Source organism: Aythya marila (assembly GCF_965140915.1).
Source record: "Aythya marila genome assembly, chromosome: 6".
Taxonomy (NCBI): Eukaryota; Metazoa; Chordata; class Aves; order Anseriformes; family Anatidae; genus Aythya; species Aythya marila.
Window position 1 is genome coordinate 11,582,303 of NC_139047.1, and position 25,633 is coordinate 11,607,935.

General features: G+C 41.2%; 2 protein-coding genes across 14 annotated transcripts in view; both read left to right on the plus strand.

The window, feature by feature from the left end:
* The window catches only part of PCNT (pericentrin), a 79,775-nt gene extending 65,602 nt beyond the window's left edge, over positions 1-14,173 (plus strand). For 9 of the 10 annotated variants that reach the window (XM_082763599.1, XM_082763601.1, XM_082763603.1 and 6 more), the window contains 9 exons: positions 239-943; positions 1,429-1,706; positions 2,491-2,593; positions 4,762-4,926; positions 6,805-7,043; positions 8,535-8,623; positions 8,980-9,133; positions 10,593-10,720; positions 13,470-14,173. In XM_082763599.1, coding sequence (XP_082619725.1) covers positions 239-943; positions 1,429-1,706; positions 2,491-2,593; positions 4,762-4,926; positions 6,805-7,043; positions 8,535-8,623; positions 8,980-9,133; positions 10,593-10,720; positions 13,470-13,513 — 1,905 coding nt within the window. In that variant the 3' untranslated portion in view covers positions 13,514-14,173. The remainder of the gene's footprint in view (positions 1-238; positions 944-1,428; positions 1,707-2,490; positions 2,594-4,761; positions 4,927-6,804; positions 7,044-8,534; positions 8,624-8,979; positions 9,134-10,592; positions 10,721-13,469) is intronic. The other variant, XM_082763606.1, reaches the window with a different exon arrangement.
* Positions 14,174-17,269: 3,096 nt separating this feature from the next.
* The window catches only part of DIP2A (disco interacting protein 2 homolog A), a 98,223-nt gene continuing 89,859 nt past the window's right edge, over positions 17,270-25,633 (plus strand). For all 4 annotated transcript variants that reach the window (XR_014317810.1, XR_014317811.1, XM_082763639.1 and 1 more), the window contains exon 1: positions 17,270-17,486. Coding sequence is in view for 2 of the 4 variants with exons in the window: in XM_082763639.1 (XP_082619765.1) it covers positions 17,390-17,486 (97 nt within the window). In the remaining 2 variants the exon portion in view is untranslated. The remainder of the gene's footprint in view (positions 17,487-25,633) is intronic.

Consider the following 25,633-nt stretch of genomic DNA (forward strand, 5'->3'; position numbering starts at 1 on the left):
GGTTGGACAAGATGATCTTGGAGGTCTTTTCCAACCTTAATGATTCTATGCTTCTGGCACTCATAATTAGAAAATTAAACTTGTAATTTTTAATTAAACTTTTTAATACCTGAACTGCTCTAATTCAATCTTGAATTTCTCCATGGATAAAACAGAAGGTTGAAAATTGAATGCTTGCCTACTCCAACAAAGGAATGTTTATGCTAGAATATTAATTCATGCCTCTCCTTTTGAGCAGGATTTGCAGGCTGCCTTGGAGCTGCAGTCAGTGCAGAATAGCCAGCTGTCTGTATCCTTAGAGCATGAGCAAATGATAAATGATAATCTCCGCAAGGAACTTCAAATAGAACATTCACGCTGTGAAGCGTTGGTGTCTCAAGAACAGAAAAAAGTGTCAGAGCTACAGAGAAATTTGGAAGCTGAGAAAAATCGTTCATTGGAGCTCTTGAATTCCTTGAATCATGAACGTGTTTTGACAGAACAGTTGAGCATGAGAGCTAAGGAAGACGCTTCTTGTCAGCACAGGGCATCATTGCTGGAACAAGCCTTTATCCGAGAGCTTCAAGCCAAGCTGGAAGAAGAGAGGTCCCGAACAACAGAGCTCACTGCTATTCTTGACAAAACACACCATAAGGCTGTTCATTCTAAAAGGCAGCTAGAGGCTGAAGTACGGATGCGTTGCAAAGAAACACAGAAGGAAAGAGAGGTCAGTAACCAACTACAAGCTACAATGAAGTCTCTTCAGAGTCAAAAGCAAGAGGTAATCCACTCCCTAGAGGCCCAGAAGGAACGAGAGGGAAAGCTGAAAGCTGATGAGGAACAATTGCAGTTAGTCTTTGAGACAATGCAAGAACAACATAACAACAAGAAAGAGGAGAAAGAGCAGAGGCAACAAACAGAAATGGAAAAAGAGACAGACAGGCAGAGAGATCAAGAAAGACTGGTAATAATGTTTATTCAAGTCTTCTCTTACTCTGGAATAGCCAACAAACAGAGAACCTGTAAATAGTATTCTTCAATTAAAATACCTGAAACAAATTGCTCTGAAAAAAATCATTAGCTGTTTTTCTGCTTTTTTCACCATTCTTGTTTCCAATTTCACCCTTCCTGTTTCTTAGCTCCTTTCTCGTTAGAGGCGGAGGGAGGCTTTGTAGACTCTCTGGAGACTTGTCAGTCACAGAGTCTGTAAGTTTTGGAGAAGATGCCTTATCTATAGTAATTAAACGGCTTACTGGTGGCCCTGGAGTGCAGTAATATGTCTTCTCCTATAAGGGGTTTGTGGGTTAAGGAACGCACTGAGATGGGTATGTTAGTTGGGTGTGATGCTTTTATTTCTGTTTATGCAGACTGAAAATATATTATATTTTAATATAATCTGTATATGTATGCATAAGTAGCAATTTATTACTATCTATTCTGTTCAAATAGAAAAATTTGGAACTGCAACACCAGAGGGATGAACAAAAAATTAAAGAGCTGCAAGGAATACTGGCAGTATTAGAGTTAAGAGAAAGTCCTTCGTCTTCCAACAATCAACGAGAACTGTTGTGTGCTTTAAACAAAGATCAAAATGCCAAACAACCCATGACAAAAGAAAGTGAAAAACTGAACTTGCAACAGCAGCAACAGCAGCTGGAGAAGATAAGACAGCAGTTGCTTTTTGTAGCTGCATGTCTGAATGAGTTCATATATAAAATAGTAGATAAGTGAGTAGCCATTTAAACTCTGTTGTGGAATAGTAATTTTCTTTCCATCCTGCTTCTAAACTCATGTGGGTCATGGCTGAAAGCCCTGTGCTGAAGGAAATGACTAGTGTATCACTTCCTCTGCTTACAAGACCTACCTTGTGTGAAACCATGGTTTCATGGTGGCAGCAGACTGTTTAAAAGGTTGTCATCACACTGCAGCCATTCCTGTTAGAAGCTTGTGTGCCTGCTTTTGAACTAGATCTGTGAAGTGACTTTGCTTAGAAAGAACAAATCCATAAAGAAAACCCTTGAGTTGGAAAGAATTTTGTCAGTTTGATAACTGTAGAAGTTTGATTGGAGAGCAATCAAAAAAAAATAAAAATAAAATCAACACAGCTTCAGGTTTGGAATGGGAAAATCCATCGAGCATGGAAGAGAAAAGGTAGTCATCAGGAATGAGTGGCCAAGCAGCAGTAATTATTTTTTTTTCTTTGGCAACAAAGTAAAATACTGTGGTAACATTTAGCTGCAGCCTGAATTTGTATAATAGAATTTCAGGTTGGCATAAAGTACAGGCTTCTGAATAAATTCTTGTGCAGCAGTATTTAGAAATTCTACTCTTTAATAAAAGCTGTTAATTTCTTTGTGTATTTGTAGTATTTTGTGTAGTAAATAGTACATAAAGACAGCATCAAGATTTTAAAAGGTATTTCAGTGGGGAGAAGGAATCAGATGTATACTAATCTCAATACAAAATTACTACAAATCAACCTGATACTGAAAAAGTATTTCTATTTAACAGAACAGTTAATGATTGGTCTGCATCAAATAATGAAGCTCTAGCATCTTTACTGCAGATGTTAAAGGAACTGAAATCAGATTTATTGTCTCCTCCTGCATCTCAGGTGAGGAAAACAGCATATATTTGATTATTATGAAGTTGTTCTTTATTCTTTGGGTTCTAATATGTACATAAGTTGTAGTGGTAGTGATTGTTGTGTTGTGTTTTTGTTGTTGTTATTTTTTTAACAATTTTTCCTTTTTGCCGTTGGGATAGGAAAAAAAATAGGAACACTTCTATTTACACCATCTTTATGTTCGCATATTTAATATCATACTCTTGCACTTTGTGTATTGTGAAGTCTGTTTCTGATGCCATTTTTTTCCTAGCTATGTAGTAAGTATGTAATAAGCTTGAGGTTATCAAACCCTGGGAAATGTTGCTGCTTCTTCTGTATGCATCCGGACACAGTTATTTTCCGTTAAATTGCCAAGCAGTTTTCAAAAAGTGTGGTAATGGTTTTTCATCTCAGGAGGCACGTCTTGTTTCATGTTTGCGGTATTACAGATACCTTATACCTAGGGATTATTGAAAACTGAACTCGGTTCCGTAAAATTCCATATTATTCACCACAGAAGTTTGTACTGTCATAAATATCTTTCTTTTCTATTTAAGAGAGCTCTTCAAATGCATTGCAGCCATTCTGACCTTTTTTTGATTTATGGCTAACAATCTTAGTTCTGTTAAATTCATCCTTCCTCTACTCCCTCATCTGCTTGACATACAATTTTGTAGAAGATTCCCCAAAAACCTACCTTTGAGAAAAAGTTGTGACTTTTCAGAACATGAGGCTTTTGGTAACTTCTTTTCTCATGTTCTTTGTAATACAAGTCTGATCTATGAACAGCTGGCTAGGCATGGTGCAAGCTCTCTGGTAGGTGTCTCTGAAGTTGATTTGACTAAGCCTTCCTCTCACAAACCTATATGGCCCTCTGCTGTGGACAAAATGGTCAGAGAGCTTGTGGGGAATAAGGACAACCTAATGGCTCCATTTAAACCTGACTTAGCAGAGGTAAGCTGTTTGTCTGGCTTAGCTTACTCCAAGTTATTACTTTACTGGAATAGGGGAAAAAAAAAACTGAGAAACATGTTTGGGTCTTTTTTTTTTTTTTTTTTTTTTTTGGTGTAATTAGGCCATTGTCTTCAGAAACTCTGCTATAAATGCTTTTCAGTGCTCCTAACTTTTTCTGAGGTCATCTTCTGTTAGCAGGCCTCTTAACATTATTTTTTTGGTATTCTTGGTATAACAGTCTGTTCTGTTGTTGGATCAAACTTTGGTACTGGAGGAAGCAATTGTAATGATCACAAAAAATACAGGGACTCTATTTTTGTTTAATGAGAGGTTCCACTTAAAAACCTAAAGACATGTGCTTTTCTTTAGTTTAGAGAACAAATGCACCTTGATGTCCTTAGTTCTGTGGTCACAAACATCCCTCTTTTCAGGCTTTTGTGTTCTCTAGAATTGCCTCTTGTTTCAGGTTCCTCCTTGAATTTCTCCTTCAGTTAAGTGTGCTGAACTACATGCTCTGGAAACTGAAGGCATTTACTTCTGTTACTTCCTTGGGTTGTGATAAGTAGAGGACTATTAGGTATACAGGCAAAATGCTACAGAGGAATTTGTACCAAAACAAATAGGCAGTAATCGTGCCAAGTGATGCAGTGGAAATCAACCTGATGGATATCAGATAGGACTCCTCAGGTATTACAAGCATTTGTTACTGCCTTCAAACTGAGCTTTTGCAGCTCTGTCTACAGAATGCCTAGGATGGCAGGACTGTAATCCTTACTGGGATGCTTGCTGGCAAGACTAATGTAAAGTAGCTTCCGTCCAGTTCAGTGTAATACAGATGGGTTTTGTTTCCCATGTTTGAACTATTTTTAATAATAATTTGAACTATTTTAAATAATTATCTGACATAATTGTATGTCCTCTGCTCTTGTTCTCAAGATGCTATTTTGTCCCACCTCTGAAAGTATAGTGGCACTGATCAGACATATACAGAGGGAAGGAGTGATTTGATTAACAATTAATTTGTAACTTCTTAACTAGGGCTGCTTGTATATTTCTGTTTACTTTTGTACCATTTTGTCCCTGAATGCCACTAGTGACTATCAGGATAGCTGTTTTTTAGTCTGTCCGTAAAGTTAGGTTATTACTTCCACAGCCAAACATTTCAAGTCAAATAACGTGTGAGAACTATCACAGCTCATGTACTTTTGTTTTCTTTTTAGATCAGATCTACAGATGATGCTGATTCTGTTCAACAACTGGAAAGAGACGCTTGGCAGCAAGAGAGAAGCATTCTGCAGAATGCACTGAAGCGGGCAGAGTCAGAACTGGCTAAAGCAACTGCTGAAATTGAAAACAAACCAGTGGTAGAAACTTCCAGTCCTAAGGTAAAATGATAGTGATGGCTAGCCAATGGAGCGTCTGGAGCTTCAGGAGCAGACAGTGCTGGAAACATTAGCACATCATTTAAACCGTTGGCACTTTGCTCTCAGTATCTTTGTCTGTTGCACAGATTTGCTGTGTGAGAACTATTACCAACTCAAGGTCATAAAACCGTCTGGAAAGTTCAGTCCTTGGATTATCATTCTTGATCATTGCCTAAGTGATTATTGTCACATGTAGAGCAACTAATTTAGTAATTCTGCTTGGGTTGTCTTTATTATTAATATGATAAAAACTTGCTGTTATAGGGGGGCAGGAATTGCGCAGTTCAGACTTGTAGGGATGAAATTGTTTAGGTTGGAAGGTCTTTAAGACAACCAAGTCCAACCATCAGCCTGACCTACTGAGTCCCATCACTAAACCAAGTCCCTCAGTGCCATGCCCACACGTCTCTTAAATACCTCTAGGGATGGGGGACTCTACCACTTCCCTGGGCAGCCCATGCAATTCTTAACCACCCTGTCTGTGAAGAAATTCTTCCTAATGTCCAATCTAACCTCTGCCGTTTCCCCTCAGCATCCTCCAAACCAAACAATCGCAGTCCCCTCAGCTGCTCCTCACAAGCCTTGTTCTCTGCTCCCTTCAGTGGCTTCCTAGCTCTTCTCTGCACATGCTTAAGCAACTCAAAATCTTTCCTGTAGTGAGAGGCCGAAAACTGAACACAGCATTCAAGGTGTGGTCTCACCAATGCTGTGTACAAGGGGACAATCACTTCCCTGGTCCTGCTGGCCACACTGTTTCTGATGCAGACCAGGCTGCCATTGGTGTTCACTGCTTGCTCGTGTTCATCCAGCTTTCAACCAGCACCCCCAGGTTCTTTTCTGCTGGACACCTTTCCAGCCACTAAGATTTTAAATATCTGTCAGTTTATGGCATTTAATTTGAACTTAATGCTGTAATCTTTTGCTGTAATCTTTTCAGTTGCCATTTTAAAAGGTGATCTTATAGTTAAATGATTTCAGAAGCTGCATAGCTGCATATTAAATTAGGAACATTCTTTCCTCATATGTCCTATGTCAGAAAAGATCCTTTTTAACTTTCTTGATATTAGACAGAAACTTGCACCAAAAGTCACCTACCTTTTGGAATCTCTTTCTACGTTTAAATGTGAGGGAGATCCAGATTTCTTGTCAAAGCGTGAAATTACCAAACATCTAGATTTTCATATTTCTTTTTTCCTAATCTTAAATACTTCTATTCTGACTAACTTAATTATAATTAAATTAGGTGGGTACTTAAACTGATGTGCTTTATGGTTAATATTTTATACAAGTGCTATTTTAATTGTTGAGGAGTAAAACAGTTTTTGAATCTCAGGTATGACAATTTTGTTGTGAAACTTTCAGGACATTAAAGGCAGTCTGATACTCCAAAGTTGTGTGCTTTTAGCTAGGTACAGAGGTGTTGCGGCTGCCCTTGTATCTGTAGTATAGACACCACATGAAGACAGTACACCAATCAGAAATCATGCCAAAACTTTAGTCAAGTCAAGACTCCATGGGTGTACAAAAATTCAGTAGACTACTACAAACCTTCTTATATGGTGTTCAAAGTACAATACCACTACTTTGTGACTTGGACAGTTTTGGTGCAGAGTTGGTAGTACAGATACTCATTCAAAAATTCATTTTAAAGAGAAATGTACAGTTCTTCCATACTTCATAATTATTAAATAGCTTTCTACAGTATCGCAAAGCAAAATAAGTTTAAATAGTGATGCATAACTGATTTGTGGAAAACCTTGCTGGAAAAAGGAATCAACTTTTCTGGGCTTGATGTAGCTAAATTTTAATGGCTGTTTGTTTTGTTTTTTTTTCCTCCAGTTGCAGAAATTATATAGGAAGTATCTAAGAGCAGAGAGCTTTAGAAAGGCTCTAGTTTATCAGAAGAAATACCTCTTGCTGCTCCTTGGTGGATTTCAGGACTGTGAGCAAGCAACCCTGTCTCTAATAGCACGTATGGGAATCTACCCTGCACCTGCAGACCTGCAGCTTTCTGTTTCCCATTCCCGCCCTTTTACCAAGTTCAGATGTGCAGTCAGAGCAGTCATCGCTGTATCAAGGTAAAACCAGAACACTTGTTTTATTGGAAATATAAAAAATGAATAGTTCCGATGGTTTATTATACTTAATATTAAGCAAAAGCTTTCTCCAAAACTAGTTCAGATGTGACTCATTAGCTGTAACTTTGGTCAGATTTCTATTTCAGAGTCAGTGCTAAGTTGCATTTGTACTAAACAAAAGATTTGTAAAAGCTGTATCTGTCGTCTTGAGAGATGCTCAGATGCAATATATTTGCAAATCAATGCACAGCAATTAGAAACTGAGATCCTTTCAGTTCTTATCCATTTGGATGCACTGGAAAAATGTTATTAAGAAGCTAAAGACTTTCAGGAGATGGTACAGGATGTCTTTGTACTGTTGTCTTTGAGGTAGACGCTATGATAGCCATATCAAAGGATGGAGGAAAGTGACCTCCAAACTAATCCTCTGAGGCAGGAGGAGCTGCCACAAAACTCCCTGGAGGTTAGAGTCAGAGTGGAAGAGCAGTGCCAAAACTTGCAGACATTTCCAGTGCCTTAGAGCCAGATACAAACCAAAGGTGTTATCTACCATCCCACAGCTCACAACGTCAGCATCCCAAGACTCAAGAGGATGTTGTGGTTAAGCTCCAATGTCTGTTCCTTTTTTGCTATCCAAACTTGAACCATTTTGAGGGACTGGATTACTGGATTTTTCTTCTTCCCTAGATGTATAGGGTCCCATAGATTGTGTTCTTAAGAGATTTCTTCAGTGTTTAGTAACTTCGGGGGGGGAAAAAAAAGTACGTAAAGAGATTTAAAAAAAAAAAAAAAAAAATCATTTAAACAGTCTGCTGTTACCCCTGGCTCTTAAGCTCAGGTCTTCCTGGTGCTGCATAGTAGTTATAGGCAACATAATCCTCATTGGAGGACACTGGCAGGAGCTGTGCACTGCACACTGCTGGCTCTGATGTAAGCAGAAACTTTCATAAATTGCAGTGAATTTAGTTTCTGACATGGCCTGTGGCAGATTGGAGAAGAGCTAGGGTTTCTTAGGCAGTGTTTGCTTGCTCTTTTCATTTTCATCCCTTAGCTGGCTGAAAGCAAGTGTCCTGTGGGCTGCATCTAGCTGTGTCTCCATGATGAATCATATCCATTCAGTTAGCAATATAATGAAAATGGCATTTGAGTCAGTGAAGCCAGGTGTTCTGGGATTTTATGATGACAGACTCCTGTCAGCTCTCAAGAATTCTTATGGATTGTTGTGTTGACCTGCTAGACTTTAAATGTTATTTAATGTAAACCAAGTGTAAATTGTGCTGTGCTTCTGGAACCCTCGGAGTATTGTTGTAAAGCAAAATGGTATAAGCCTTCATTTTAAGGACTGAAATTGAAGAATTCTTTCTCCATCTGTACAAGGATTGTTACTTACATTGTTTCATATGATTTGTACCAACAAAGAGTTTTTAATATTAAAACTTAGTTTATTTTTGCTTGTTATTAATGATCATACAAATTAATTTTGTTATCAAGGTTGAAGTTTTTGGTGAAAAAGTGGAACAAACTTAACAGAAAGAGTGTACAGGGTGAAACCATTCCTCACAGTACAGGAGGTAATACAGGTAAGGCGTTGGGGTAGTTACACTTCTTAAATCATAATTTTTCATATGTAGTTAGAGCAAAAAATAGTTACTAGAATTTCTTTGGGGGGAAAAAAATGCTTGTGTCAGATGTTCTCCATTTGCAGGAAATAATTTGAACACTGAAATGTCAAACTTCTGTTAAATTTGATTTAAAAAAATATAAAAAAGGCATTAGCTGAAATATATTTTTTATCGATGCATTTAAAACCAAAACCAAATGTATGCTGCTGCAATTCTTGTGTTTTTATTTATTTATTTATTGGTTGTATTTATAATAGGCTGTATTGAGTGGCTTCTCAGTGAATATTTTTTTAACTGTTTTCTTCTTAACGCAGCCTCCGGTGCTAGAACAGAAATTCTGAAACAGCAGCAGCTCCTAGCCGTTAATGTCAGCTCTCCTCCAACCCGGGACACTGGGTTGTGTCACAGAACCAGCTCTGGGAGATTTTTGAGCCACTCGCCCAGATCCTCTCACTGGTCACACAACAGGTCAGTCTGTAGTCTGCATTCTGTGCAATCGCCACATCGGGCTGTCTTTCCTAAAAATGTAACCACTTATTGGAGGAAGTACTTGATCAAGAGGAGGTATTTGTTTTCTTAGGTCTGGTAAGTATTTAATTTGGTTCAAGGTGCTACAGGAGAAGAAAAATTCTCATTTCCTTTGAGTATATCTGATGTTCTTTGACTGAGAATACTCCTAGTGGCATTCCCCAATTTAATTTGGACAGGCTGAAGTATTTAAAATGGTAATGTCTGTTACCTTCTTTGAGGAGTAATTCTTGCTGCTTTTGCCTTCTAAACTGGAGATTTATGTTAAGAATGCAAGAAAATAGGTTCACCTTCCAGCGGAAGTGGCTTTTCTACCGTAGGACAGCACTGCATTAGTATTAGTTGCCTTCGGACTGTGAACACACTTGAATGGGAGGTGGGGAACTTGCTGTGTGTGTTTTTTTTCAGTTTTTCATTAATTATGTTCAGTTCTGCACAGGAATATGATCCCAGATGATTGTTGCTGGGTTGTATGTCACAGGTGGCATTTTGCACAGTGCTGCTAAGAAAATGCCTGAGCTGCAAGCTCAGAGCTGGAGCTGGAGGGACGTGGCCTTCATTTGTCATTGACCTTCCCAGTTCCAGACTCCCCAAGCACCCAGAGTAACCTCAGATAATGCATAGCCACAAGTTATTCCTCATTTGTGGCTTCCTTCTTATAATACAGACTTTTAGCAGTTGATGTGAATGGTAGCATTTCACATTTCCATCAGCATGGCATGTTTTTTTTAACTTTCTTATTATAAATTGGGTACTTTATGAATAAAATTATTGTCTGCTGGTTAAGGAAAACTGAGTGTTGTGATTTAACCAGGTAGGCAGCTGAGTACCACACAACCTCTCCCTCACTTCTCCTCATTGGGATAGAGGAGAGAACTGTAAAGGATAAAAATGAGAGAACTGGTGGATTGAGGGATTCAGATAAAGACTGGGGGGGAGGTATAGGGGGGAGGGATGGACAGCTGATGTACAAAGAAATTGTTTACCTGGGCTGACATGCCCATCCAGATCTTAAGCAATAGTAGCTTAAGTAGCTATCCCGGAGCAGCCAGTCCCCCTACCCTGTCTAGCTCCCCCATATTAATTGTTCAGCATGACCTCAGATGGGATGGAATACCCCTTTGGCTAGTTTGGGTCAGCTCTCCTGGGTCTGTCCCCTCCCAGCTCCTGCTGCACCCCCAGCCTGCCTGCTGGCAGGACAGTGTGAGGAGCTGAAAAGTCCTTGGTTTAGTATAAGTACTACTCTGCAACAGCTAAAATATCAGCATGGTATCAATGTTATTCTCATCCTAAATCCCAAACACAGCACCGTACCAGCTACTAGAAGGGAAATTAACTCAATCCCAGATGAAACCAGGACAGTGTGCAATAAGAACAAAACTGTGTTTTCCTTTTTAAGATCGACTCCATCCACAAGTTCAGCTTCAGAAAAGTCATTTGTGCCTACTCAGGATCCTGAACGATCACTAACAGAATATATCCATCACTTGGAGGTTATCCAGCAAAGACTAGGAGGTTTGCAACTAGGTAAGGGGAACCACACTACCTCTCAGAACTGCGAGCAGTCTGGGATTCTTTTTACAAGGGTCTTCCTACAGTACTTAAAGACTCTGCCTATAATACTTAGAGAATGTAAAGAACATCATTTTAATTAATAATTTGGGGGGGGGGGGGAGAGAGGGGGATAAAAAATAAGTCTCTGAAACTAAACCTTTTTGTGAATCATACCTAAAACTAGTCCACATGTGGCATTTCTTTGAACAACTTCAGTGAAATTCTTCAGAGATCAAGGTGAATAATTTCCATGCGATTTTTCCTCTCCTGTTATCAAGTCTAAATTAGCAAGTTGTGTATTTTAAATGAATTTTATGGAGTTAACTTACCTTCAAGTCAGAGAATCATTGTAATAGCTGAATAGGGCTGCCTCTCCAGCATGAACTATCGTATTTCCCTCATTTGTCACTGTGTCACCTCAACCACTCCCCCTCCTCAAAGTAAAATGGGGAGACAATATGATGGAAAGATACGATTAGATGTGTTTTCCTATGTTTTCTTATTTTTGGGACTTATATCTAAACTGTTTCTGGTGTATTAGTATTTCTGGATTGCAAGCAATGTGGCTGTGATTGTCAGGGAAAAGACAAGTTTGCTTAATTCAAGTATTTATTAACAAGAAGTTATTAAAGAAGTTATAAAAGTATAGTGAAGTTAGTGAAGCAATAATTCTAAATGAAAAATTTATTAAAACAGCAGCATAGTATTTACAATATGCACACACAAAGGAGTGGATCACACAGCTTATCCCATGGCTGCTCCAGGGAAGATCATGCCTCTGCACACCAATCCCAGCAGGTGGCTAGGGGAGGGCACCCATGCTAGCCCAGGTCACTGACAGGAATGAGATCATGCTTTCCATGGTCCAAATCAAGGTGTAGCACATAACTTCATCCCCTTAGCGGGGAGCAGTACAAGGCTCCAGTGCTTCCTGCTGCATGACTCCACTGACTCTGTGCAGTTAGAAGGGCCTGCTGGCCATTCCTCTTTGGAGCATATTCCCCAAAACTTACTTTACCCATCCGGGTTTATCTTACTGAGTTTCCTGGTCTCAACATCTGTGGACCATCAAGTCAGATAATGTTATTAATGTTTTTGTCCAACTGTTACCCCTTTTGTCTGCTATTGCTCCTTTCTTCCCTGTATTGCTTCTAGCTGCTCATTCCCAGGATCAGTTGTTTAATTCAGAAGGTCAGTCTTGGGTCACTACGGTCACTGTTTTCTATGTTTCTTCCACTGAGCATAACCACTGTCAACTGCTGTTTCCCAGCAGTCTTTCATTTTATAACTGTCCTTCAGCTTATGCCCAAAGATGTCTGGTTTCATGTTGGTTGACCTGAGATGAGGAAAAAAATACTTCAGTGAACCAGCAGACTGACTTCTGTGGCAGTCACTTGTGTTCTTATTGCTGGCCACTTCTTTGGTCTTTACCAGCAGATCATCTCTGAGGTGATTTTATGGGAGAAGGAGTAGGCATTCAATTGCTGATCACAGTATTAAATAGTGACTCTTGGCCCTGCAGTTACTGCAGATGCTCATTCAAAACACATCTACTTCACTGGTTCCTCAATTCAGTGTTCAATCTGAATACTTAATCTACATTGTAGAGATACTGTATTCTCATTCAGTTCCCACAAATTATGGAAGGTATTGGTAATTGTGAGTAGTACTTGTTTATGCATTTGGAAAAATAACTTAAAGGTAACTTCTGAGGCAAATTCTTACACATGTTGCAGTCCTAGTACATTTTTAATGTTCACCTTGAAAATTTAAACTTGAAAATCACATGATTTTCATTACAATCACAAACCTCTGTAGAAAGAGAGAAATGCTGGCTTTGAAGTTCATAGGAGCCTGGTATAGCTGGACAATAGCTCTGGTGAAAGTCCAGAACGTTGCTTGTTTTTCCCTCTGACTTGATCTAATACAAGTTAATAAATAAATAAATAAATAAAGTTAGAAGTCTAACTTTGCTTACAACTCCTACTCTTGCTTATATCTCTAAAAGCAACAGCTACAGTGACACTTCCATATGGAAACTCTGACATTGTTCTCAGCAGGACTTTTCTTAGAACCCTTAACATGACTTTGTGTTTTGTTTTTTTTTCCTTTTCCTGAATACTGTAATCGTTCATGGCAGATGCAGGTAACCAAGAATTTCAGAATTGAAACCTGATAGTATTTCATAGAATAATGTATTTTTGTGTTATGCTAAGTGTGAAGTACTTTACTGGAATACAATTTAGAGCACAGTGCATACCATTTTTGAAATTTTCAGAATGGAAAGATATGGTATTGTAAGGATGACTTTGTAAGGAGTTACAGAATGATGCAGTAACCTTTAGAACAGTGCTTTGAGCAAAATGCGTTCCTAGGTGCTAATGAACTTTACAACGTCTACTCAATCACAATACTTGGTCCAGCAACAGAATGCACATTGAATCATTGCAAGATGGGTTGGGTTGAACTAAGCAATTCCGTTGCTGTGTGTAGAGTATACCTGCGATTGAGCATTTTTCTTGATGTGTGAATGTTTGCTTTGTTAGGATTATAAGCTTTCAAGTCTTGTTTTGTATTGTTCCTAGGTGGCTTGTGAAAATGGTAATTGCTTTCAGTGTAGCTCATATGAAGCACATTGAGGAAATAACATGCTGCTAACTGCATCCTGTTGGTTCATAACACAAGCAGTTTTCTAATATTGCTTTGTTTTATTTAAATTTAGGACAAGTTCCAGGCCCACCTCGCCAGAGAAACATGAAAAAGTGATCTGAATGCTTCTGAAATCCGTACCACAAAACCTCCTAGTTATTGGTTCCTTCTGAGTTATTCCCTGGCGAATGGAAGCACTTGTCATCTCTTGTGCAAATGAATAAAGGGCAGTGCTTTTACATCAGATTTTTATATGACTTTTTATTATATTTTAGTACTTTTAAGAGGAGATTACTTTTCGCTAAGAACAATGTTTTACATTGTCGTATGGAATTACTACTAAGTTAACAGCTGAAGTGTGCTGGCATCACTGTATTGTCAGTTGTCTGTTTATTTTTCTATAGTGTATAGCTGGATTCTTTGTTTAAAAAAAAGTTATTAAAATGTCATTTTATTAGTGAATTCTTACAGTGTATGGTTATATTTCCACCTTACAAATCTTTACTTTTTTTTCCTGTCAAAATTATTTGGGTTTTAATATTTCTCTAAGATCATTGACTAACACAACTTTAAAAAAAAAAAAAAATACACAAAACAAAACTCCCAAATCTCAAAGATGCATGTAGTCTTCTGTGAATTTAGGATTTGCCTTGTTTTAATTTATTTCCCCTAGTCTCATGATTTTCCAGTTCAGTGTCAAGCCACTACTCCCTGAATTCTTCTGTGATTGAGCTTGTTCTAATACAAGTAACAAAAAAAAGTCTAACATTGCTTTCAAATCCTACTCTTGCTAATATCCTTAAATCAACAGCTACAAAGGTGCTTCCGTATGGAAACTCTGATATTGTTCTTAGGACTTTTCCTAGGAACTTTAACACCATGACTGCACTCACAATATATTTGGTGTTCCTGGATAATCAGTATTACTGTATTCATGCCTGGAGTTTGTGTCACTTGGCCTTATGGATGTGGAAGTCTGGTACCAACCTTTGGAGCAGGAAGATAATGCTCCTGACGAGTTTTGGAGGTGCTGGACTGCCCCTGCTCCTCTTGGCTTCTCAACAGTTGTTTCCGCCTGTTGATTGTAGCCTGACTCAACAAACTGTTGTCCCTGACAGCTCTGGGTATTTTTGTCATTTTCTGGTGGGAGCACCCAATGTTGTATTTCTGGGTTACAGGAGCAGAGCAGGACACTATGCAGGCTCATGCCTGCAGCCCTGAGAAAGCATAGCTGCCCTTGGGCAGTGTTGTGACTTGGTGATGAATCTCCCATGAGTCATTAAGCACCTAGGTGCTATTTCCCACAGGCCTGGTGTAGGTGGAGTAGAGAACATTTCAGTTCTTCCTTTGCCCCTTGCCAGGCTGTTGGTTCCAGAGGCAAGCATGCAGACAGGAGCCACATGGTGCTCTGCAGACCACAGCTGAGCTTTGTGCCAGCCCCTTAAGAACTTCTATTAGAGACAACACAGCAAGACATCCTGGCTATTCTTCAAGAAATTAATAATGCACTGCCTTCTTCATGTTCAGTAAGAGCTTCTGCAATGCCTACTGTCACTAATAGTGAGCTAGCACTGTGCTAATTCTATAAACTTTGAGAGCTTTTCCTAGACGGGCTGAAGGTTGCATTGGAGAAAAAAAAAAAAAAAAGGATCTCACCCACGTTGCTGTGAAGGCTGACTCAGTCTTCCACTATCCCTGATAATGGACCTGTACATTGTCCCATACCTGGGTTAGGGTCAGTGTGTGCATATGATCCAGTTTGTGCAATGTTATCTTCACACATGTACTGACTATTCTCCTATGACAGCTATTGGAGAACCTATTATACCTGATTTGGCCTAAATTTACGAGATTTAATGAAAAAAACAGTACCTAATTTGGTATAAAATCTTGGCAAGAATAAGTTAACTTCTGCAAAGTTCTATACCCATTCAAATTGACAAAGTAAATTTATGCTGGATCAGTAACTTAAAAAAAAAAAAATCTGTTGCTGGAGAACAGAGAAGGTCATGAGGGACATGGCAATTGGCGGCCATCTTGGTCATGTGAGGGACATGGCAATTGGCGGCCATCTTGGTCATAGTGACCATGAAGTGGTTGAGTTTAAAATCTTTGGTGATAGAAGGAAAACTGCCACCAAAACATCAGCCCTGGATAGGGGGAGAGCAGAATTCAGGCTGCTCAGGGAACTTGTTAGCAAGGTCCCCTGCGAAACTGCTTTTGAAGGTGTTGACATCCATCAGTGCTAGTCAGTCTTTAAGCGCTGCCTCCTAAAAGCACAGGTTCAGGCAATTCCAAAATATCAGGAAGTCAAGCAGGCAGGGCAGTAGGCCAGCTTTGTTGACCAGGGATCTTCTGGATCTTAGGCATAAAAAGAAAGTGTATGTCTGCTGGAAGCAGGGTCAGGCAACGTGGAAGGACTACAGGTATGATGTTCGCATTTGTGGGGAGAAAATTCATGCGGCCTAAGCTCAATTAGAGTTGAGGCTGGCTAGGTCTGTGGGAGAAAATAAAAAGGGCTTTTTTAAATATGTGACGAAACATCACGTCAAAAAACATCACACGATGGGTGAACAATTGGCTGACAGGTAGGGCTCAAAGGGTTGTGGTAAATGGGTCCACATCAGGCTGCCAGATGGTCATCAGTGGAGTCCCCCAAGGCTCCATTTTACAGCCAGTTCTCTTCAATGTTTTTATAAATGGTTTGGATGTAGGACTAGAAGGTATTTTGAACAAATTTGTTGATGATACTAAACTTGGAGGAGTTGTTGACTCTGTTGAGGGTGGAAAGGCCTTGCAGAGAGATCTGGACAGATTGGAGAGCTGGGCAAACACCAACCGCATGAAGTTTAACAAGAGCAAGTGCCGGGTCCTGCACTGGGGACAGGGCAAACCTGGCTATACGTACGGACTGGGGAACAAGACATTAGAGAGCAGCCCCACAGAGGGATCTGGGGGCAGTGGTTGACAGCAAGCTGAATGTGAGCCAGCAGTGTACCCTGGCAGCCAGGAGGACCAAATGTAACCTGGGGTGCATCAAGCAGAGCATCGCTAGTCGGTCGAGGGAAATGATTGTCCTGCTCTACTCTGCGCTGGTGCGGCCTCACCTCAAGTACTGTGTGCAGTTCTGGGCACCACATGCCCGGAAAAGAGGAGGCTGAGGGGAGACCTAATTGCGGCCTACAGCTTCCTCATGAGGGGGTGGAGGGGCAGGCGCTGATCTGTTCTCTTTAGTGACCAGTGACAGGACCTAAGGGAATGGACTCAAGCTGTGACAGGGGTTCAGGCTGGGCATCAGGAAGAGGTTCTTCAGTGAGAGGGTTGTCATGCACTGGAACAGGAACCCCAGGGATGTAGTCACAGCACCAAGCCCGTCAGAGTTTAAGAAGAGTTTGGACTGTGCTTATGGTCTGAACTTTTGGGTAGACTTTTGTGGTGCCAGGAGTTGGACTTGATGGACTTCCAACTCAGGATATTTTATGATTCCACGATTCCTTACACCTGTGACACAGGCACCTCACTAGTGAGTTGTCCTGTATTCAGAAATAACTCTGTCATTTTCTTTCCTGCTGAAGGGGACACCAGCTGTGGTGGAAGGGCCATGTTCTTCCGCCACACCACTCAAGAAGGAGCAGGTGCAGAGAAAACGTCTACTCTGAAGGCTCAGGGGGGCTGCCCTGCCACTGCCTCGCGTGTGAGGCAGACCCTTCCGCGGGCGTCGCAGGCGGAGGCCGCCGGCTCCTCCTGAAGCCCCCTCCCGGGGCCAACCTCCGCGGCGGGTCCTCGCCCTGCCTGCGCCGCCAGGGGGCAGCCTCCGGGGGCTGCGGCGGCGGCTGCGCGGTGCGCGGGGGCCGGCCCGGTGCGGCCCGGTGCGGCTCGGCTCGGCGCTTCCTCCCGCTCCCCGCCCGTCCCTCCCGCGCCTTGCGGCCGCGGCCGCTCCCCGTCCTCCCGCCTGGGGCCGCGCTGGGCGGCGGCTGCGGCGGGGCCCGCGCCATGGCGGCGGAGCGGGGGGGCTGCTCCCTGGACGCCGTGCCGCTGCCGCCCGAGGTGCGAGAGAGCCTGGCGGAGCTGGAGCTGGAGCTGTCGGAAGGTGAGAGCGGGGCCGGGGGGGGGGCTCGGCTCCTCGGGCCGGGCCGGGGCGCGGTGCCTCTGCCGGGTGCCGGGGGGTGCCGGGGGGCTGCGAGGCCGCGGCCTGGCCGCCCTGCGCCGCCTCACGCCGCGCTGCGGCTCTCGGCGGGCGGCTGGGAGGACGCGGCCGGGCGGGGTGGGCCCGGGGGGGCTTCGTGCCCCAGCGGGTCGCTACAGCGAGCCCGGAGCGGCTTCTCAGCACCCGGGCTGAAATGTGCTCTGCTGGGCTCAGGTCAGAGGGCAGTCAAGTTTCTTTTTAAGCAGCTATTTGGATTCAAGCAGGCGGGTAGTTCCAGAAGTCCTGTTAGTGGCTTTCGCTTGTGGTCTCTGTTATGTGACTGGGTTCTGTGAAAATATCACTTTTTTTTTTTTTTTTTTGTACCATTTCTTAATAATAGCTAAGATATTAAGCTTTTAGCTGCGATTCAGAATATTTTTATATTTTTCACTGTCCCAAGGACCAGTGAGGGAAGGAGGTTACATTCCTCTCCTGGCCTGGTTTCACAGAGATGCGGTGGCAGACCGAGGTTTCTCTCCCAGTGCTGTAGTTAAGCCCTTCTGCCTGTTTGCTGTCCCCAAAGGCACGGTTTCATCCTGCTATCTCCACTCATGTTTGATGATGATGATGATGCTCCTATGACCCTGTGGCAATTACATTTGTGTTCTTAGATTGCTTTTATTTGTTTGTTTTGTGCTGTTGTTAGACTGTTCTGGTTGTTTGGTTTGTTTTTTCGTGCATTAGTTGCCTGGCTGGCCACATGGACAGGCAGGCTCTGGGTGCTGCAGAGCAGGCAGGGCAGGAGACCAAGACAGCGCCTTCTGGGAGCAGGTGCTCGTTATGCTTCCCCCGGCTATGTGGTTGGACTATACCTCGAAGTAGAGTAGATAAAAAGCTATTAATACTGTGGCCCTGAGGTAGAAGCAACTGATCTCCTCCTTGAGTGTTGCAGTTTTCAGATCAGTGTGTTCAGGTGGGCAAAACCTGGGTTATTTTACCTCAGGTGTGCTGGCTGAAAGGTGGTGGTTTAGGAAATGGTTCACAGGTCAGCTGTCTTTCCTCAGGTGTGGGGCCATTGCTGCAGAGGTAGGGGAGAAGCAGAGGAACAGTAATGCCGGGTTCTCTGCGTTTAACCTGCTGCTGCACGGCTGTTGGGTGGCCGAAATAGCACCAGGGCTTATCGCTGCCTGTGTGGGAGATCTGATTCCTTTTTTTGCTATTCCTTTTCTGCCTTGCCCAAATGTCTTCAAAGTGTTTCTGGGTAGGAATCCTTCAACATCTAAAACTATTTTATGCATTTGTGTTCTCTGATCACCTGGTGTTTGCACGCGCTGCTTTAGCGGACGTCTCTGTAATCAATATTCGGATCTTGTTTACTTGGGCAGGAAGGAATAGTGATCTCAAATTATATATTTGTATTTTAATCTATGTAAAATAGAGTACAGCACAAAATTCATATCTACTTCTGGAAAGAGTAAGTTGATACTTGCAGAGATGGTCAGTTATTTTGCCCTTCTATAGACAGGGGAGTATCCTCCTCCGAGATGGACTTATATGATGGGATTCTTAATGCTACAACAAAGCAACAGGTATTTGTGGTCTTTAACAGATCGCAGTCCAAGGCCACTGTTAGCTTCAGTTTGCTGAAGTTGTCAGAAGCCTTTTTCCTGTATGCACAATGCTGTCCTGAGCTGTGTGGATGTTGTAGTTGGCCTCTGCCTTAACCAAGGCTGGGACTTTTGCAGGGGGGAGCATGAGCAGGCTGAACAGAGGTTTAAAGGGGGATTTCTTATGGTGAATAAGCTCTAGATTAGCGAAGGTCACACTTGGAAGGATGTTTCTATAATGCGAGAGGAAGTGTCAAGGGAGGAAAAGGAAATTTGAGATCGAGTGCTTTCCTACTTTGTGTGTGTATTTTGTTGAGATGTCATGCGTGCTGTGTTGGGACAGGAATAAAATATGTTCTTTTTAATTAAATTATTGTCTTTTATAAATAAATCAGGGAGATGATTAAGAATTTCCTCTCCTTTTTATATACAACAGGTTGTTGTAATGAAAGTTAGGAAAAGTGTTTGCCTTTAGAGGAGGAGAAAAATGAAAACAGACTATGCACATTGCTTCCTTCTGAACAATTCAAAATCTGAGCTGAAGTGCAGCAGTTCAGCTTATAAGAGTTTTGGATGGAAATGGGACTCTGACATGCTGTGGTTTTGATCTTGTATTGTGTGATGCATGCTTTCACTTTTACAGGAGCTCTCTTAATGTTTTAAATTACATTTATTTACTTTCTTTATGTAAAGGAAAAGTAATAGGTGGGGGAAAAAAAACAGATGTGAAATTCTACTGTGTTACTTTGTTTTAGCAGCATCATAATTGCTTTTATTGCTTGACTAATAAAGATAAGAAAACTAAAAGGTCTGCCACAACCTCTTTGGGAGATAAGGACAATTTTGAGGAAGTCAGCAGCAGCTAAGCTGAACTGTATCTCATTAACCTGTGGACCGTGTGGAAGTTTTCCTAACTTATGACTGTAAGATGCTGCAATTTCTTGATATTATGGAGAGATGAGTGGTTCCCTAATGAGCTTGCCAGGATGCTTGGTAAAAGCACAAAAGTAGTGATGATAAAGTCAAGTACTTCAATTCTGTATTAGTCAGTATAGTTCTCCTTGAGAGGGAAAATAAAAAATCTCCCTTTTTTTCTTAAAAGTAAATGTGCAGTGGAGATTTTGTAAGATAAATGTCAATGTGTTTGTTGTTGTTTTTTTTTTTTTTTTTAAGCCTCAATCTCTTTTATGATAGCATATCATGTTTATGTGAAATTTTATGTCTATAAAGTATTTGTACAGTGCTTTTCGTTAATATGTGATAATGTTGAAGAGCAGTTCTCATTTAGACACAAATGCTACTTATATAATTTATCCATTCACTAAAACCACATTTTATTTTAAAACTCTGTCGGAATATGTTTTGACTGTTCTCTTGTGCTTTCTCATAATTTTTAGCTATATTTTTTCCATGGTATGTTACTGCAATTTGCTGGCATTTGCAATTAGATGCCTCTTTTGGGTAAGAGAGAGAAGCTTGAGAGGTCATCAAACACTTCCTGTGATAGAAATAGCTCCTGGTGTTTCAAGAATTTCTGAATCTCCGGTTTGTCTTCTAGAGATGTTGGTTGTGGTACGTCCCTCAGCTTGTGGCTCAGGATCTCACACAACATAAGGCTGGACTCGTGTTGTACTTGTTGTTATGCAGTTCTTATGAGACCAGGTTGTGTGGATGCATAATGTGATTTGCCTTCAGTAGATGTTGGACATTTGGAGACAAGTGTGGGATAACAGGCCTTCAGGCAGCTGTTTGACCAATGTTGCAATGGTACAAGGCTTTTCTGCTTGTTTGCTTTTGTTTGTTTGTTTTTGGGGGAGGGTGTCTTAATTTTTGATCAGCTTTAAAATGCAAATAAAAGGACTTGGATTTTCATCTGTTTAGTGGGAGTTTTGTAAGTCAGGCTTATTTTGGAACTGAACTGAAACTCTTAGCAAAGATTACCTACTCTAAATAGGCTTTTTTTTTTTTTTTTTTTTTTTTTTTTTTTGTTCTTCTCCCAATTCAAATAGTTATCCCCAATTCAGTGTTCCCTCAATTCAAATAACAGTTACCCTGCTGATTGCAAATTTGCCTGATGGCAAATTCTCCTCTTGATGATTTCTGTCAAACAGTCTTCAAAATCAGTCTAGAGACAAAAGTGTTTGTATTTCCTTAGTTGTAACTTTATTTTATTGTTTATTTGGGGTGTTATGTTTTCCAACCCTTAACGCATCACTCCAAAGTGTTTCCAGTACCTAGCTAAGTTAGTGGAAATCATGACATTTTAGCCTGGGATTTAGATAGAAAGATAGAAAGTTTGATGTGCAGATTGAGATGTTTGTGTCTGCTTAGCAAAAAGCTCAGTTTTGCATAATACTGATTCAATTATTTATTTCTCTTATAAAAAAAAAAATATGTGTCTGACAAGGAGACTTGGTCTGTTTGTCTTGGCATCTTTTGAGGTACTGCAGTTAGTATAATGCATACATCTGAGTGGAAGAAGGTGCCAACTAAGAAGGGTTTCCTGAAAAAAATCAAGATGTTTTGTGTCTGACTTTTCTGGCTATTCTGTGACTCTAGCAAATGGTTTTTGTAATCTCTGCTAGGCAGTGTTTGCCTATACTAACTCTCAGGTTGGGTTTTAAAAATACAATTGATAACAACACTTTTTTGGACAGAATACCTTTGTTAAAATACCTAAAGGTGGAAGTTAGAACCGATGTGCTTAAATTAATTTCTTTTGTTACACTAGCAGGATTGATGTGGTATTAAAATACTGCATATAAAATCAGGTGAGGAAGATGCACACACAAGTTAACCTGTTTTCCTTATGATAAAGTGTGTTGTTTTTTTTTTTTCTGGTCTCAAGGTGGGAGTTTTTCTATTATGAAAATCTTGAAAACATATGTGTGTAAGTTACATTTATTTACCACTGCTGTGATCATTTTAATTTTGGAAGCAAATATAATCTGAAGATTGCAATGAGAACTGTTAGGACTGGAGAGACAAATACTTTGCAAGTGTATGGTAATGTGTAAAACTTGACCTGCAACATCTTTGTTGCTTAATTTCTGGGCCTCTCCAACAGAAACTGTTAATTGTATGATAATATGTGAGGTATAGCAAGTGCCCATTGGGATTGAGTAAGTCTACAACACTTGTCCTTGCATGTTACACTTGACACAGTTCTCAAGTAGTGGTTCGCTGATGAACTTCCAGGATAGTTGATACCCTTTGATCTGGTTTGCTACTGAAATAAGTCACCTTCTATGTAAAGGAAGCAGATTTCTGATTTTTTTTCAATTTCTTTTATAATAATGGTCTGACAGATTTTGATTGCAAAACAAAAGTGATGTCATGAACATTACCCTCCTGAAATATTTGGAGAATATAATTATCATGGTTTGACCTTGTGGAAATCATTGTTTCGCTGCTGTGTCTCTAAGTGCATTCACAACTTTTGTCACTCTTATATTTCTGTTGTGTAATGCATGTCTGGGATTGTTATTAATAAGAGATTGTTATTTTAAGAAGATCATCAATTTGATAGTGCAAAGGGGGGATTTACACAGCCTGTAACTGACTTCTAGGTAGAGGATTTCACTTGCTACTGGTTGAAATGAAGATGGTGAAGCGGCTGAGGGAGCTGGGCTTGTTCAGCCTGGAGAAGAGGAGGCTCAGGGGCGACCTTATCGCTCTCTATGGGTACCTCAAGGGAGGCTGTAGCGAGGTGGGGGTTGGCCTGTTCTCCCACGTGCCTGCTGACAGGACGAGGGGGAATGGGCTTAAGTTGAGCCAGGGGAGTTTTAGGTTAGATGTTAGGAAGAACTTCTTCACTGAAAGGGTTGTGAGGCACTGGAACAGGCTGCCCAGGGAAGTGGTGGAGTCACCATCCCTGGAGGTCTTTAAAAGACGTTTAGATGTAGAGCTTAGGGAAATGGTTTAGTGGGGACTGTTAGCGTTAGGTCAGAGGTTGGACTCGATGACCTTGAGGTCTCTTCCAACCTAGAAAATTCTGTGATTCTGTGTGATTCTGTGAATGTGCATATGGAATTCCACAGCTCAGAGAGTGACCTGGGAGTCCTGGTGGGCAGCAGGCTAACCGTGAGCCAGCAGTGTGCCCTTGGGGCCAAGAACGCCAGCGGTATCCTGGGCTGCTTTTGGAAGAGTGTTGCCAGCAGGTCAAGGGAGGTGATCCTCCCCCTCTGTTCAGTCCTGGTGAGGCCACACCTGGAGCAATGTGTCCAGTTCTGGGCTCCCCAGTACCAGAGGGACATGGAGCTACTGGAGCGAGTCCAGAGGAGGGCTACTGAGATGATGAGAGGACTGGAGCGCCTGTTGTACAGGGACAGGCTGAGAGAGCTGGGCCTGTTTAGCCTGGAAAAGAGACGACTGAGCAGAGACCTCATCAGTGTGTCTAAATATCTGAGGGGATGGTGCCGAGAGGATGGAGAGAGTCTCTTTTCCGTTGTGCCCAGTGAGAGGATGAGAGGCAACGGGCCTACACTGAAGCACGGGAGGTTCCTGCTGAATATGAGAGGGCATTTCTTTACTGTGAGGGTGACAGAGCGCTGTAACAGGCTGCCCAGAGAGGTTGCAGAGTCTCCTTCTCTAGACACATTCAAAACCTGCCTGGATGCCATCCTTGCAACGTGCTGTAGGTGATCCTGCTCGGCAGAGGGGTTGGATGAGATGATCTTCAGAGGTCCCTTCCAACCTCAACCATTCTGTGATGATGATGGTCTGTGAGATGATGAGGGACACCTATGTACAGAAATTAACAATTTAATTAACAAATTAACAATTTAAAAGGAACAGAAACTCTCTGGAGCTGGGAACCATGTTAACATCTCTACTACAATTCTTCCAGATTATTCCATTTTCCAAGTAAGAATTCATATAGCAAGTCGATAAAGGAGGAGTTTTTTTGATCACTCGTCCTGGAAAGGGAGACCAAGCAAAGCTGCCTTCCCATCTTTCAGGTCCTGGCTATTTGAGGTAGGATCTGTTGCCTGAGTAGGAATTAGCCAAATGTGTCTCAGAGGCATGTTACTGATATGATTAGAAACTGCTCCACATGGATCTAGTTCCCTTTCTCTTCCTGGCGGAAAACTATGCAAGGTTTCTCTAGTTCATTGTGTGCTGTTTTACAAGTTTCTGTTATTAAAAGCAAGGTCAATAAAATTTCACTTTACCTGAACTAGGAATGAGAGAGAGCCACAGAGCTACATTTTGTAGACTTTGACTCTGTGGTCTCTGGAACGGCCTGTGCCTCCTGCAGCTCTGTACTAGCATTTCCAGCATCCAAAGTTTTTGTTTTAAAAGAATCTAAACAGCCTGAAGTACATCTGAATAACACCTTTCATAAGCAAGTGAAGATTCTGATCTGCTGTAGCTTAATGGCCAATTTCAGGTGCTGATAAAAATTGTAACTTGATATCCTATGAAAATAAAAATAAACCAAATCAGAATATTGTCAATATATGACAAAAACCACAGCTTCATACTCATTTAGGCAATAGTTGCTGATACTTCAAATCATGGCATCACAACAGGTTTGAAAAGTCTAGAAATACAGGTGTAAATTGGTCCAGCCACTTTAATTAGAGCAGCATTTCCTGCTATAAAAAAAATACTCATTTTCTTCACATGTTCCTTCATCTGTCCCACAATCACATTAGTCAACTACTACTGCAATACTTATGTGATAAGTCAGTTCACTGCATTGCTCAAGAAAAGTAACCCAAACCCTCACAAACAAGGCTGATGTAGCCGAAAACGGAGCACAGAGACAAGGGCACACAGTAACTCTAGCACTGTGCTACTGCTGACACATCAAGCTACGTTTCAGGATTTGACCACCACAAGATAATTTCTCAGTTTACTAAACTACTCAAGGAAGACAAACTCACAACCAGCAACACAGAAGCACAAAGCAGCCAAAATAATCCCTTTTCTTACTCGTGTCCTTTGGGTAAATTATGCGTGCAACCAGAAGTCAGTGGAGACCATACTGAACCAAACTGGCAGAGCTCTGGACTGAGAATCCTTGATGCACGTACTCATTGAATCATCACACAGTTGCACTAGAACAAGGAGAAAAAGACCTCTAACTCCTGCTTATTGAGGGCTCTGGGTTCATCAGTTTTGACTACTGATCATTTTCAGGGTCATGAATTTTACTGTGCTCAAATGTAACCCAACGGCATTAGAAGCAAGGCAAAGAGCAAAAACGAACAGTCTAAAGTACAGCCATTGTAATTCACACGATATATACTGTAACATCATCTAGCCATTTTCTATAGTTTTTAGTGAGGTCTACTCAGACAAAAAGAAAAAAAATAATGTAAGTACTTGCTTTCTTCAAATACCAAGTTTCAGATTTTTTTTTTCTGAGCATTATTTTTTTAAAGAAAAATCCTTACCTGGTTCTTGTCTCTGGAAACAGAGAGTACTCTTTGCAGACTGAAAGCGTTCCCACCAAGTACAAATTATACACAAACACCTGAAATATGAAACTTAAGT